This window comes from Pavona decussata, unplaced genomic scaffold (assembly GCF_977016875.1).
Source record: "Pavona decussata unplaced genomic scaffold, jaPavDecu1.1 SCAFFOLD_361, whole genome shotgun sequence".
NCBI classification, from domain to species: Eukaryota; Metazoa; Cnidaria; class Anthozoa; order Scleractinia; family Agariciidae; genus Pavona; species Pavona decussata.
The window spans coordinates 247824-263946 of record NW_028145740.1 but is presented as its reverse complement, the minus strand read 5'-3'; the positions used below and the strand labels follow the sequence as shown (position 1 = coordinate 263946).

The window sequence follows — 16123 nt, the reverse complement described above, 5'->3', positions numbered from 1 at the left end:
GCTAAATCTTAGTAAAGAGGCTTGTTTAACCAATTTCAAAATGATTGATTGAAAATAAAACTGTTTTATTTATTTATTTATTTATTTTTTAATGGCTATAGGCTGGGCCTGGAGGCTAAAAAAGAAGAAAATCTTAGTGACTGGTTTTCGCAGGTATGCCACAGCTGTATTACTTAATTTCCATGATGATTTTAAATTTATCCACTTCAGAGAATACTTACTTATATAAGTAAGTAAACTTGTTTAAGTGTTATATTTCCTTCATGCCTTGTACATTTATTAGTTATAAATTAATTTTTCTTGTCATCTGGATGTTTAGTTGACAAATATGTATTAACAATTTTTAACATGTAGTGCAAAATCAGAAACAGATCTCTTGGCCTTTTTTTTTTTGGGGGGGGGGGGGGGGTCTTGATTTTTGCTAGAGCTACACGGTAATCCTTCAAATGAACAATTTTTTTTTTCAGGTCATAACCAAGTCCGAAATGATTGAATATTATGATGTTAGTGGATGTTACATTCTGAGGCCATGGTCTTATGCTATATGGGAGCGTATAAAAGGTAATGTAAATTTGTATTGTACTTAATGCAAAAGTAAAAAAATTGCAAGGTTAGGCCATGTCGATTAAATTGAAACAGTGGACACGATATTGTTGAATTATTTGTTTGGTTATTTATTTAACTGTTTTTGTGTTTACTCAATGGTAACCATTACATGTATTTGTTTTGTTTCAACAGATTTCTTTGATGGGGAAATTAAAAAGCTTGGAGTCGAGAATGTTTACTTTCCAATGTTTGTGTCTCAGGCAGCTTTGGAGAAAGAAAAGACACATATTGCAGATTTTGCACCAGAGGTAATGATAATCATCATCATCATCATCATCATTATCATCATCATCCCTCTCTGGGACTCTGTCATAATCAGGGCAAAGTTTTACCAAAGTCTTATCCCTTTTATCTGTAAGTGTTTTCTATTGGAATGTTGTACCTGTCCACTCTCCCTGGGTACAGGATTCAAAACAAAATACTTGTAAAAGAGGTCTGTCACAAGTTTAGATCTCAGTGATACCTTATGTAAGACAGACATCAACATTGCCTGTATTTATTCTGTACTTCTGAGTACCCTGTACAATCTACAGCTCACATACACATACTGCATTTTGAAAGGTGTTTCTCTCGCATCAATTGCTACTTATATTGTTAGCGTCACTGTCATCATTTTCATCAAATTTGTTGACTGCTGTGTTTGTAGGTTGCCTGGGTGACCAAATCAGGCCAGTCCGAGTTAGCAGAACCAATTGCAATCAGGCCAACAAGTGAAACTGGTGAGTCTAAACGCTTTGCTACTATTCAGGCACAACCAAACAGGAGCCCAAGGGTCTGCTGTCTGACAGCAATGGAAGGGCAGCTGGTTCACATAATTATGACCGGAAACCCAGTCGACACGACAGAAAGTCAAAGATAATTCAAGTCTTCTGTATCCACACAAATTTGTGTGCCATAAAAATGAATAAGCTTCCTCTTTAGGAACTTAAAGATAGTTTAACTATTTTGAAGCAAATAAAAGAGTAAAACATTTGAAATGAAAGTCTCTCCCACAGTGGAATGTTGAAAGCGGGCACTTTTGTCCATTTTAAAAGCTGCTTTTTTTTGTTTACTTTATTATTAAGTTTGAACTGTACATAACAATATTCATTTGCCATGTTTTTTTTCATGTGTACATGTACGTGTTTTTGCTGAGGAAAGTACTGTTAGTCCTCTGTGATTAAATTACTTTTCTCTTGTGTTCCCAGTTATGTACCCAGCCTATGCAAAGTGGATTAAGTCTCACAGAGATCTTCCACTAAAGCTGAATCAGTGGAATAATGTTGTGGTGTGTAAATGAACTTACTTCTTGTTATCATTCTCAAGGAAATGTCTTCTTGTCCTCTTGATAAAAATAAATTGTTACTTTTGATGTTTATTTTTTATTTAAATTATGTTTAAAGCATGAGCAGCAGTGTTTTATCAGGATTTAAAACCCGAGTGGTTTTACACCAGATAAAACATGTGCTGCGAGTTTTTTGAACGGCTTCAAAAGCATTCCTGGAAAAGCGTGTGTCAAGAAAGTTCATAACAATGAAGCTTTTGTAAACGTTGGAAATTAGCATACAAGAAAAACATTAAACACCGCATACTAATAAGAAGGAGTTTTTATCGGATATAAAACCATTGCACATGATGTTTTATCGACCATTTGATAGGTCAATGGGCTTATGAATTATTAATGAGTTTTTTAAATTTTCGTTATAAGATGTTTGGCATAACCTTGACCTAAAGTGCTTTTTGAATTGCCTTTTGTTCTTTTAGCTCAGATTTCCCAGATTTTTGTACATGGCCTTCTCTTCCTTCAGGCAATGTTGCCTCGTTGTTTTATCTGCTGTTTTCCACTTCATTTTGGGAATAAAATGGAAATCATACCCATAATCATCAGTTTTTACTGCAAATGAGCTGCAAAATTCACTGGAACATTTGTCTGAGGTCCACATGCAGAAACTCCAGCAAATTTGACCCAAGACAGGAAAAAGCAACTTAAAAGCACCATGGACCGGTTTTTCCCAGAGCCCTTCAATATAAAATGGCTAGTGTGTGTAATAGGAGTTGTTGTTTAGTGAAGACTATTGTCATCATTTTTAACTCATGAATGCGTGCATGCTCAATGAACGAGTTATAGCGATGGTGAGGTTTTCACTTGGCTGGTGGGTTGTTAACTTTCAGGCATGTGCAGTGAATGAGTGATCGTTATGTAGCAGAATTTCATTCTGGCGCTGGTCGAAATTAGCGAATTTTGCGTTTTCGGATGGGAAACGGACCTCTTGGAAATGGTGAATCGAAAGAGGAACTTCTAAGGGATGCTCGACAGTTTTAACAGCGGAAATCAACGAATCCATGAATCCTTGTAGCATAGTTTGATGCGAGTACCGCTTTACGGCTACCACTTTTCACTTCTGCAAATCACAAGTTGGCTCACAGGAGCCTTTGATCATCATCATTATTAACCATGATACTGATATTTATTTTTAGAGATGGGAGTTTAAACATCCTCAACCATTCCTGAGAACACGCGAGTTCCTCTGGCAAGAAGGCCATTCAGCTTTTGCTTCATATGATGAAGCAGTTGAAGAAGTAAGTCTTAGATGATTTAGGAAAAACCAACCTTGTCTGTGAACCGAGTACAGCTGTATTTTTTCTTGCTGATTTTCTCTGTGAAAACTTTTAATTAATTTCCATTTAATTTCTTTCCATAGGTTTACACCATTTTAGACCTTTATCGACAAGTTTACACAGATCTTCTTGCCATTCCAGTGATCAAGGGAAGAAAAACTGAAAAAGAGAAGTTTGCTGGCGGCGACTTTACCACTACAGTTGAAATATACATTTCAGCCAGTGGGCGTGGAATTCAGGTTTGTTTGAAAGTTTTCACCATGAGAAAGTACCCTTCTTACATAAAAGTGTTTGTACCAGCAGTTGGTGGAATTTTTCAATGTTGCCCGCAAACCCCGATGGAGTTGTTGCATGATTGGTTGCAAGACCTTGCCCTTGTTTTCTTGCAGAGAAAAATAGAAGTGATACTCTCCAGCCTAGGACAGTCCGTATTCAGAAAAACTGTGTCCTCTGTCATGAGCCTCTGGCACAGTTTTTTCCCAATACATACCTCCCTGCCTGTGAATAGCATGTATAATTCTATATGTCTTTCAAATGGCTAATCCTTTGTCTCAATGCTGATGGATTTGCTTGGTGATGTGTTCTTATAGGGAGCAACTTCACACCACCTGGGACAGAACTTCTCCAAGATGTTTGAAATTGTTTTTGAAGACCCTGACCCAACAAAACAGGTAATCTCAGTTATTAGTAACATGTCTACAGTCATGTAACAGTAACTGAATGTGACCAGTGATTTGACCAGTAATGTCTCCTGCCTTGTTCCTGGCAAGACTTCAGGAGTGTTCAGTTCTTAAGCTTTTTGCAAAAAATAACTAAGGTTTCCTTGTTGGGGAAGTAAAACGTTAGCTATGCTTTCAAGAGGCCCTCAGGTACTGCTAGAGCCCTCTGCCCACCCCTGGGTATTGTGTCTCCAGACAAGAACATTTCATCCACTGTGTTAATATGTGTATAAACTGTTGGTAGAAAGCGTTGATAAGTGCTGGATGGGCGATGATGGGACCAAGAAAACATTTCCTGTGCATCTGTATTATTTCTACAGTTGTTAATAAAAGTAGGTGTGGAAGTTTTAAGGGAATAATTATAAGAGACTTTCTGTGGACAAGTCAACATTTTTCTTTTCTATAATAGGGGTGAGAAAATGTTCTCTTGTTCCTGGAAAATAACACATTTGCCAATTCACTGTGTTTCCCCAGAGTTCAAGTAAAATGTCTTTCAGCCCATCTGTCTGAATGCACATTTTTAAAGAATTGTCTCATGCATCTAAGCAATATAACTGACTTATGATTACGTGTAGATGTTTTTCTCGATGTTTTTGCTGTAATTTATTTTATTTTCAATTTCTAGGAAAAGAGATATGTGTATCAGAATTCCTGGGGACTCACCACTCGGACAGTTGGAGTCATGACAATGGTGCATGGAGACAATCAAGGACTGGTGCTGCCACCTCGGGTGGCTTCTATTCAGGTAATGTTTCAATTCATAAAACAGGTCTTCAAAACAACAATGTCTAAAAAACTTAGTGCATTTAATTTCTACACAAACAACAGTAGTTTTGTCAATACTCTGATGGAAACCAAGTTTTGTTCTTCAGAACTCATTTCAATCTTGTCCAGGTTTAATCTTTCGTCCTCCTCTTTTACGTCTCAGTGGTTATAGGCTTCAATTGATTTCGTGGGCTTGTTGAACATGGTGTTTCTGCACAAAAATGACCCCGATATGTTTATGCTGATATTCTGGTTTCATGAGATGTTCAGGGGGACTAAATTTCTGTTGGTACGGTGCTCGAGCTAGTAACATGCCGTAAAAAACTTAAATTTCTTAATTTTATATTTGACATCCCAATGCAGTATTGTGATGTCAATTTTAAAAGGGGTTCAGTCATTCGACTATGTCATAATTTTTTTTTTCTATCCAACAGGCGGTGATCATCCCATGTGGCTTAACTGCGACATTACCGGAGGCAGAGAAGACCAAACTGTTAGACAAGTGTAAAGAACTGGAGGAGAGGCTGAAAAGTGTTGGCATCCGAGCGAAAGGCGACTACAGAGATAACTACTCCCCTGGCTGGAAATTCAACCACTGGGAATTAAAAGTAAGTACGCTACTGCACATACGTTCGCGCGATGGTCCAAGAACCTCTAATTTCTTATGGAAGATGCCAACTACATGTAATTCAAAGGTATTTTTTGTGCGGGAAAAGAAGTTCTTAGCGAGGGATGTTGTAATCCAAAAAGAAAATTGGTGATAACCACGCATTTTTCAGAGATAATAAGCTCCAATTTGGAAAAAAACGCCATACATACATTGTTTTGTGTTTAAACGCTTTTTGGAGTTATTGCAAAATGAAAAATGCGCGGGCACACCCAATTTTCTTTTTGGATTTCAACGGCCCTTACTAAGATACTCTTTTCCCGCATAGTCATAACGACACAAAATACCTCAGTATTTCGGGGCATCATCCTTAACTTTGCTAGAATAGTAGAGACTTGGGGCTATTTTATTTCCAGTAACTTTTACGATCAATTAATGCCATGAAATATGTGTTTTATTTATCGAGCCGTATTTAATAAGGCTTTATTTTCAGGCTCAAATTTTGGAAAGGACACACCATTATTTCGCGTTTATTCTTAATCGTAAAAAACTGTGAAAATTAAGAGTCGAAAATCAATTGAGAACAAGTTGAACAAAAGTTTCACTGCACTTAAACTTGCTGAAAGCCAGTCACGTCTTTTGGGGGATGAACAAATATCAGATGTAGTAGAGGAAATGTCTTTGGGGAAGTTGCGAAACCCCAGCTAGGCACATACAGGAATTAAGACTTTCTTCAAAGCCCTTTCTCTTTGAGTCCAGTCACGCGGACTTCTCGCAATTTCGTCGCTCATTTTCGACGCGTAAAGAAGCGGACCTAATGGCAAGTGTAAAAGAAATTTGGTATTGGGGGCTTTTGGGACTCTATGTATAGGGCATTTTCAAATCACTCCAAGGCCGTTGGTTTAGTTCTTCGAGGGGCAATTCAAGGAGTTATTGTTATTTCTGCTGTACAGGGTGTTCCTATCCGTATTGAAGTAGGACCACGTGACGTGAAGGCGGAGCAAGCTGTTGTTGTACGTAGGGACAATGGAGAAAAGGTAAGCAATACTGTATTGACCTCAAAGCAATTAAATATTGTGGGGCTGCAAAGATACATTTTCCCACGATACGATACATATCGCGATACAAGGGCCACGATACGATACATTACGCGATACGATACGATACAATAAGACTAGTTACCAACGACTTAGACTACTTTCAAATATAAAAGCATTCGAATCTCTTTACGGTGGCAATTTTACCTTTAGTTGTCAGCTCTGTTGATAAACCAAACAAACGTTTCTTTGAAAACCACTGCTTTAGGTGATTATGTAATTCGACTTAATTCTTACTTTCACGTCTAGACTTCTATCAAGCAAGCTGGCATAGAGGAGACCATCACCCAAACCTTGGAGCGTATCCATTACGACATGTTCAACAAGTAAGGTTGCATATTTTGGTAATTTCTGTTGTGTCTGGTAGATCCTTGTAAATATATTGTTTAATCTATTGCTTTCAATACCTAAGGTTCACGTGGCTATTTTAGCTGATTCGTTTTACGCTAGGCCTCGCTGTTTTAATACGTTAGATCACGCAAGCTCAGGCTGTTTAAGAAAATTCGGTCACACTAGGTCGCGCCAGTGTAGACCGGCCATTTTGTCGTGCAAGGCACGGTACTCTAAAGCTATTTCTAGACTATGCTGGACAGTATTTTATGCCGTTGTGAAAAATACTCCGGCCTGGTGTGAACAGTCGTGGCTCAAAACCTATCCGATACGCGAAGACCGAAGCAGCGCAGCATCGCTCCAGCACAAAAGTCGATCCGAAATCGGCGTTTTGTGTGTGAACGAAAGCCCTATCTGATATGTTTTTGGTGCTGGCACAAGAGCTATCCGGTGAAGTATAGACATAGCCTAAGGTTACGTTGCACATCGTCACACTAGTTTTGGCTGATTTGCCCCATACAATCCTGACAGATCGAAACAGATTCACACCTCTCAGTAACGTTTTGGAAAAGGTACACGTAGAGCGCATGATACCGGCCGAAAAGTAAAAATTAATGCATTGTTTAGAGCACGATCTGTTTTTCGTCGGTGAGTGCGCCTGTTGTCTAAAGCTGTAAATTAATGTCTAAATGAAAGATCAAACAAAGAAAGATCCTCGCATTTAATACGCAACTTACCACCGATTTCATTGATACGCCACCCTTGAATAAAAACTCCCGCAAGCATTTGGAGATTCGATTCCGTCAATCATGCGCTCCTAATATGGTGTTGTAGGAATGCCGCTCTTGTTTTCAAAAATATGGCGGCCTTTGTGTAGCCTGTTCAGTCGACATGGTTGCTTCATATTCTTCAAGTTTACGTTGGCGAGTGGTGTATTTGCTCGTGCAGGGGTTGAGCGCAAGCGCTATAGCAAGACTTCTGAACGTGGGGTTGACATTTGTTAAAAAAATTCGGAAAATATACAGAAATACCTCCACGGTTCCATTTTGATTACCCAGCCCGGACGGGAAAAGCAACACAAATGGACGGTAGATGAAAAAAGAATCGCATAAATCGGCATAAATAAACGAGCATGCAGTAGATGACATTGATCGCCTTTTACCATTTTCAGTACATGACTTATTGTTTATAAGGAGAGTAATTAAACAATATCAGTGACAATATCCAGGATAGACTTGCTTACAAGTCGAGCTTAGAGAGCGCGAAGCGCGATCTTCAGAGCTCGAGTGAGCGAGCGACTTTGAGAAAGTCTATATCCAGGAGTGTACGAAGATGAAATACAGGGATGGCTTCAGTACGCAAGAGGAAAGATAGTCAGTGTGGCTTCCATCAATCGATGGATAAAGAACATGGGCTAGCAAATACACCACTCGACAACGTAAACTTGAAGAATAAGAAGCAACCATGTCGACCGAACAGGCTACACAGTGGCCGCCATATTTTTGAAAACAAGAGCGACATTCGTATAACACCATATCAGGAGCGCATGATTGACGGAAGCGAATCGCCAAATGCTCGCAGGAGATTCAGCATTTAAGGGTCGCGTATCAATGAAATCGATGGCAAGCAGTTGCGAAAAGAAAGCCTGAAAAAAATTCAGGCTTGAACGGGATTCGAACCCATGACCTCTGCGATGCCGGTGCAGTGCTTTACCAACTGAGCTATCAAGCCAACTGGGAGCTGGTCATATTGTGAGTTCGTAATATACCCGTGAAGGATGAATAAAGGAATGTAAATATATGAAACATATATTTTGAACTGCAGATGAAAGATCAAATAGAAGAAAGATCCTCGCAGTTAGTACGCAACTTAAGCAGTTGCGAAAAGAAAATTAATGTCTGTTGGATTAATTTGTTTATCTTTTCACAGAGCGAAGAAGGCACAAGACGAAAATTTGAGTGTGGTGCAGACGTGGTCCGAATTCAATGCCATGTTGGATAAGAATAAGGTTTGTGCTGAAACGAATTTTCCTTCATTTTGGAGCAAAAATAATTGGGACGAGAGTTCGCTTCGGCTTCGCACGACGGACTCGAGAAAAATCTCCAAGATTCAGTCAAACGAGTGATAGCGTTCAGGAAAATTTGAATATCTTGAATTCAGTGAAAGCTCATGCTGCATGGTGACATGAACAAACGATTAAATCATAGGCTTTTAAGTCAGAGAAACAAGAAACTGGGAGAAGGTGCTAGAGTTATTTAGAAATAGGACAGCGGTGAACGTACTCGGCGTTTGTGTTGTGCCAGATCTTCAGTAAAAATGTTACTGTTTTCAAAGGTCGACATCAACAACAGGTCTAATTTTTTTTTAAAATAATACTTCTGCATTTTTATATTTCAGATCATCCAGGCACCATTTTGCGGTGATGGAGCGTGCGAAGGAAAGATTAAGAAGGACAGTGCGAGGTATGCAACTAAATTATTGTTATGTAGTTATATATATTTTTATTTTGGTGTTTTCAAGCTACCAAATCCAGAGAAATTTTACAGAATGTGGAAGTACTGTGGTGTGTATAGTGGCTGGGGTGTTGGAAGTTCGATCCAACTTTCTGTGGGAAGTTCAAAGAGTGGATTACCCCGTTGTATTATGGGTACCGGCGACAAGACGCAGGATGTAAAGGGAGGGGTTCACATTTCAGCGCATGTGCATGAATCTAAATGCTTTTTTCTCTTTCTTATCAACTTTATGGCCTTAGATCCCACTCACATGTACTTCAGTAATCACATCCTATAATTGGTCCAAGCAAAATAATTACGCGGGATGCTCCGAGGGGCATACCGTGTCTAAAAACGGGCTCCGTATCTTTTTTTTCATGGTAGTCACAAATCTGCACATTAATTTATTCATTAAACTCTCCCCTCTCCTACTAGAGATGTATTGTTCTGATTGTCTTCAATAAAAGCAGTCCCATCAAAATCCATTATTGTCGCGTCTATCCCGAGGGAGGGGACCCACTCACCCCAATTTGTGTGACGTCAAAGCACCATTTAATTTATTCATTAATCTCAGATGATTAAATTTGTGTTGCCATGTTGTTAACATGTTGTGGACTCAAGTGTGCCGTTTTCAAACGGAAAATTAAACATTTTGAAGCGGTAAATCGAAAGAATAACTTCTAAGAAGCACTCGACATCTAAAACGGTGGAAATTGGAGAGTTCCTGGCGAAGGAATCGTGCTTTGTTTGACAGTCTTAGACCACGATGGGAGAATGAAAAGAGGTCATTGAGCAGCTTACGTTATCGTAATGGAATTAGCGAAATTTCCGGTGAAACCCTATGTAACGTAACACAAGGGAAACAACGTTGCGCGATCTTCGTGACTCAAACTTTTCCATTAGCAAGGATAGTTTTATAAATCTGCGAAGCATACAGTTAGAATAAATGAATCAGCTACAGCATCACGCGTTTATGCCAGTATAGGCATCTTGTTGATGACCAAAATTCACAGAAAATGGTAGTGGGTTGTACCCATATTGTTGATGTTGAATTTAGCGTTGACCCGTAGGATTTATTCCACGGTTGATGTTTTTACAGTTATTTGCATACGAAATAGCGCAATCATATGAAAAAATTACCACCTGAGTTACCTATTCCCTTCCGAATGGTTCATAAACAACGAATTAAACAGGCTTGGGTCATGGCGAGCAAAGGCGAAAAAGTCTTTTGATTCATGGACATGCGCAGTACCGTGAACCCCTCCCTTTAAGGGGGGACTTAACGTAAACGCCATTTTACCGCACTTGATATGGCTTTAATGGAAATATCTCGTTCACGTTTCAAGCAACCCCAAAACTCTATGTTCATCCCATGAATCTATGCGTGGGGTGGTTTGTGAATTTTTGGGTGACTTTTGGGTATATTTGGGAGGAGATAGTTTTTCTAGAAGGATTGGTTAAATTAAGAGAAATAAAAAATATTGAAGAATTAGTGAAGTTTTCAAATTAGAATTTGTAGTTAATAATTAATAGACGGATACCAAGTTAGTCCACTAGCAACCTGGGGTGCTCTTGCGTGGGTATCAACTGTCTGTTAGTGTTCCAAAAATCATCTTCTTTCTTCCATCCCTTCTCAAAACCTCTTCAAATTTCATTTAAATTTAGGTTAAGTCCCCCCTTAACTCTGCCACTATTTCACGCTACAGAGACCATGTTAAGCTTGGTTTGTGTGTGTTGCCTATTTTAAAATTAAAGAATCCAACCAAAGATCATTATTAAGGGGCAGTGTAACTTAGTTTTAACCTCTCTGTGAATAGTAAAAAATATATTTGTATCTATGGAAACGTTAAAATTATGGTTCAGTTTTGAAACAACGACACCACTAGTGCACAGAAATTAATGTTAATTATCTTTGGCTGCGGGTGATCAGGATAAAAATGGATTGCAACTCTGGAAAAATTGGCCAAATTTTTCAAATTCTTTTTGTGTATTTTGAAGAAAGCACAAAAATGGTTATAGTTTGTTCTTCCTTGGAGAAGACATTGAATATTTTTCTCCTGGTTCTGCAATGTATTAGAACTACTTCGTTTTAGAGAAATCGTTCTTTGTCAAATATTGAGCATTTTTTGGTCAACTGACAAAAATCTTCGTGACAGTGGCCCTTTAAGCCAGCTTTCAACGTGATATCATATTTTGTACCTTGGTTCTCTTCGCTTCTGTTGGGTTGAGTGTTATTGTTGTTCATTTTTCAGGGACCAAGATTTGGAGCCAGGTGCTCCGTCCATGGGCGCCAAAAGCCTGTGTATCCCGTTTGACCAGCCCATGGAGATCACCGCTGACACAAAGTGCGTGTATCCGGGGTGTTGCCAACCTCCCAAGTTTTACACGCTATTTGGCAGAAGTTATTAGAACAACTGTTGCCTATTAAAATTGGAAAGAATTAGAGCAGTTTTCAATCTTGTAGTCATCAACAACCGCTGTTCGATGTCACACTTTTCCGCTTTGAAAGAGAGAATGTTGTAGTTTTGAACACTATGCACTGTTATTTAAAGACTCTAAGAGAAATCGACCAAAAACAAACTATTTTCCCGCGGTAAACATATGACCAATCAGTATTTTAAACGAAGTAGATGAAAAGAAAATGACCAAAAACAAGTGACCGGTGTGAGACGCAGGTAAAGTAGCAGCAAATATCTGATTGGCTTAAAATGTATCATCTTCGTAGTCGTCAACGTCATCATCATCATCATGTTGAACACGTGGTTTCGACAAGACATGTGCCTAAGACTTGCGTCACAACAGCGGCAGCGCTTAAAAAATAAAAATATGAGAGAGATTTAGAATCGCCTTTACGACACACGTGAGATTCGAAATTGTGTTTCCTTGATAAAATTAGTACACAGATGAGAATAGTGCAAAAATAATTCTCACCTAAAATGCTAACGCAAAACTACTCAATTTTACTGAGAAACTGAAAACAGCGAGCGGCAAGCGAAGGATAAACATGGTCACTTGGTCATGTTTGTCGTTCGCCGTAAACGTAATTCTAAATTTCTCTAATGGTTTTACTCAAACCGTGAAAAAAATTGCTTAAGTACCGCGCGTGTCACTGTTACCACATGACAGTTTTTGATTACTTCTTGACGTAGTTTGACAACTTGCTGATGGCCCCTATGTTTTAACTCGCTTTTTGTTTGGCGAATCAAATCCAAGAACCGTAGAAATCACAGTCGTCAACTCCGCCTTCTATGAAGAAGTTTGTCCAAGACTAATTAAGAACGACACGCAGAGACCAAGACCAAACTGTCAATTGGCGACTGTGCAACGCACAACCTTGTGTAATAGGCCCCGATTGTTCGAAAGCAGATTGACGCTAAATCATGATTAAAAGTTAACTGAGGTTTTCATTTTCACAGAAGGTTATTAAAAGCCGATTTTAAGTTAATGTTTAAGTCTAAGTCAAAACTGAGGGACAAAAAATCTTTTGGAAGAATCTTTATTGATTAGTAATTAAGTTTGAATCAAAGTTCACGTCAACCCAGGATTAGTTTAATCGATGTTTGAACAAGTGGAACCAGATAGACGAAAGAAAACAATAGATTCTGACGCCTGGTTTAATAGCGGCTTAAGTAAAATCACCCTGTATTGTGTCCTTTGCTCCAAAGTCGAGCTCAAAATTCTCCGGAGGTGTGTTGCGTGACACTTAACGTCGGGCGTGACTGCTCGTTCAGTCCAGGCAAAGATAGTTTAACGTCAGACGTCATAATTAGCAGTTACACCCGACAAAAATTAATACAATTCACCCCAACGAACATGACAAGTTCAGTAGAATTTAGACAATCGTTGTGTAAGTCGATTTAAGCCGAAGGCAGCAATAAAAAAAATCATGATCAATTTACGTGCAGTAGTTATTTCTCAGAAACGAAGTTCTCTTTTCACGCGCTCGACTTTCCACGACTGAATTTTGAAGGTCTACGACGAAACATTTTAATTTTGTTCACGCCGCGACAATTCTCCTTTGTAGGTCCGCACCACGCGCGTATGCGAACATTTCTTTTGATGTGCCTTACAAGTCTTACTATTCCAAGCTGATAGTTTCGGTAAGAGTTTTCATCCGTCAGTTGAGCAGTAAGTGAGTAAACTAATACAGGTGTCTTAGCTAACCCATCACCCCCTCGCGCTTGTCTCCCCGTCGAGCGCGCGTTTCCCCTCGCGCGTGCGTCTTCTCAAAGACGAGAGATGACTGGGGACGAGTCAGGGTCTCCCCATTCACACCAACAAAACATGTTTAATTAAACCAGGTTTAACAAAAAGAAAATTGGTAACAGAAAGCTGAACCATTGGCTTTGACATAATATTCAAATAAACTTTAACTTATGCTTTCATTTAGGCTAAATCTGTAGTCGACAAAAATCCGAAAGCAGCTTTTATGAAGGAAACAATTTTAAACTGTGTTTAACTAAACAGCTTTTAAACTTGTTTAAGCCTTGGTGTGAATGGGGCAAAGTCAATCAGAACCCTTTACCACCCTTTCTTTCCTTTCACCCACCCCGCTCCACTCCCCACAGGTGCAAGCAAAAATAAGCAAGTGAGTTTTTAAAAAATACCATATTCTTTAGCAAGTCGGATGTGGTTGGGAAATATGACGAAAATTGGATGACCTGGGTTCGATGCATTTACTAACAGGCCACTTCCGAGTTCAGGTGAACCTCATTATGAAAGCGAGGCTAAGTGTAAAGTTTTTACAAAAGAAATTAGTTTTCAATCTTTAAACCAACTTTTGTATGAAAAGCTTTACCTAGCCTCGCTTTCATAATAAGGTTCACAAACTTTGAAATACGTTTTCTGCTTGTGTACGCGTCATAAGGTGTGTACCCATATCTTTTTATTTTAACGTTGTCAAATGGCAAAGGAGGAGTGGTTACCTTTCTTTTAGGAGCTTAGTAGCCTGGCCTATAAAAACCACCAGTAGAGATGTTAACACGACACATGTGACAGACTGGACAAGGAAAGACAGGAGTTTTAAACGTTTATTCATAACCGCTCCTTGTGTTGCAACTCGACATGAAAGGGGGAAAGGCTTTGGGAACAGAAACATCTTGTTTTGGTTGCATAATCAATAGTAGGAGGAACTTTTCCGCGTGCTCATAACCATGTTTGGCTTATGACATCATATGCGCTTCCCATGGCTGGACAGCATGAAAATTTAATGCAACTCAGTGGAGCCTTTAGTGAGCTTGTCCCCGCAGTTGGCACTGAAATGTCGATACAAAAGCGCGATGTAAAGTGAAGCAAAAAATACCGTAACTCCAAGATAATTTACTCAAAATGGTGGATTTGATTTCTAAAACATGATTATCAAGGAAGGGCCGCCGTAGGGCATAAACAGGCCGGGCCAGGAGAGGTTTGATGTCTGTGTGCTGGCTGTGGCGCTGGCCGGGCTTCCCTGCTCCATGCCTGTAAGGAGCGAAGCATTTTGGACCCGTGTTCTCCGCAGTGACCGACATCCTCGCAGCTTCCTGCTCTTCCTCGTTAGCTTGCTAAGTTGGCTGTCAGGTAACTTGTTGATCGTATGTGATTCATGTTGTTGACCTGTCTGCAGTGCGATCAATACACAGGCTAACTCCACGCTGGCTGAGTCGGAATTACAAGGGCGTGTTTTGATTTCGCGATTTCAAACTGTTGCGAGGTTTGCATCAATGACCTTTAGAGTTATCGCTCATTCTAACAATCCATTAACCAGATATACACGGGCCAATGTTACCTACTCTTTAGTTTTCCCTTATTTCACCTTGCAGTGTTTTTTGCACGTTTTTGTTTACAACTCGTCAACGCAAAATCTCAAAATGGAAAAAAACAATAATCATGACAAACAGCTCGAGTCTCTCAATGATCATTTAAAGGAAAACTAAACCAAAAATGTTCGTAGAACACGTTTTTTTATTGGCATCCAACTTTTGAACTGCAGTGCACACGTTTGAACGTAGCGTTGCCGGTTGTCAAAATACCATGTTTACTCACGGGTAGATAACTGGGTTATTTAACGCTCGCCTAAATCTAAAAATTAACCCGTAGTTGTGAGTATAACAGCGTAGTCGCTGTCATTTTCATGTACCTTTTCGTCTGTTTTATTTTCATTTAATTTTTCCTTGATTGACTTGATTTATCAATCACGGCTAATGACTGTTGTACGAGGGCGTTTTAGCATGTCTGACAAAAATTACTGGTACCTGGGATAATTATTAGTGAAGCATAAAGAGGATTAAGGCAGATAAAATGCAATCACCAGTTTTGTTATAATTAATTTTAGCTAAATTAAACGAGTTTAAATTGAAAATCTGGCAAGTATGAAAAGCCGACTGAAGTATTGATTTCCTTGACATTTCACTATAGATAAAATAGCATCAGGGCATAGAAGCTTTCAAGGAATTTGCCAGTTGTAGCTAGGATTGTAATTAGCTATTTTTCTTCAAAAAGCAATATAGAAAATTACAAGGAACTTCTCATTTTTATTACGAACAACAAAGAAATGTTTTTTGTTGCTTTCTGCCAGATTTGGTCTCATTTTACTTACACATCTTCAACAAATTGCGTAAGCGACGTTCTTATAACAAAACAACCAAAACAAACGGATCACTTTCCTTGTGTTCATCGAAAAACTGTTCAACTATAAACACTCAACAGCGCGCGATAGTAGCGACACCACCTAAGCTCAATCGAGTCTGCACTTCTTTTGAAATTGTTCAACGCGCACTAAGACGCTTTACTGATAATTCAGCGTTCACCGGGAGCAGTCTCTTCCTATGCGTTGGGATTAAAATAGTCCGTGACCTGATTGACAGATTTAACGGACTCGATCCACCTGTTAGAATGAACTTAAATATCTCTTGATCCTTGAAGAGGTCGCAG

At 39.1% G+C, this 16123-nt stretch overlaps 2 protein-coding genes across 2 annotated transcripts in view; both read left to right on the top strand.

Annotated features, from left to right (window-relative positions):
- The window catches only part of LOC146452955 (bifunctional glutamate/proline--tRNA ligase-like), a 44476-nt gene extending 31817 nt beyond the window's left edge, over positions 1 to 12659 (top strand). Inside the window, exons 21-35 of the mRNA XM_085097218.1 lie at positions 102 to 153; positions 468 to 561; positions 739 to 854; positions 1253 to 1325; positions 1794 to 1873; positions 3064 to 3165; positions 3288 to 3443; positions 3795 to 3875; positions 4549 to 4668; positions 5123 to 5296; positions 6249 to 6332; positions 6642 to 6718; positions 8652 to 8730; positions 9120 to 9184; positions 11467 to 12659. Of these exons, the coding sequence (XP_084953344.1) occupies positions 102 to 153; positions 468 to 561; positions 739 to 854; positions 1253 to 1325; positions 1794 to 1873; positions 3064 to 3165; positions 3288 to 3443; positions 3795 to 3875; positions 4549 to 4668; positions 5123 to 5296; positions 6249 to 6332; positions 6642 to 6718; positions 8652 to 8730; positions 9120 to 9184; positions 11467 to 11623 (1510 nt within the window). The 3' untranslated portion in view covers positions 11624 to 12659. The remainder of the gene's footprint in view (positions 1 to 101; positions 154 to 467; positions 562 to 738; positions 855 to 1252; positions 1326 to 1793; positions 1874 to 3063; positions 3166 to 3287; positions 3444 to 3794; positions 3876 to 4548; positions 4669 to 5122; positions 5297 to 6248; positions 6333 to 6641; positions 6719 to 8651; positions 8731 to 9119; positions 9185 to 11466) is intronic.
- A 1611-nt stretch (positions 12660 to 14270) lies between these two features.
- Positions 14271 to 16123, top strand: part of LOC146452951 (uncharacterized) — a 31172-nt gene continuing 29319 nt past the window's right edge. Inside the window, exon 1 of the mRNA XM_085097208.1 lies at positions 14271 to 14770. Coding sequence (XP_084953334.1) covers positions 14668 to 14770 — 103 coding nt within the window. The 5' untranslated portion in view covers positions 14271 to 14667. The remainder of the gene's footprint in view (positions 14771 to 16123) is intronic.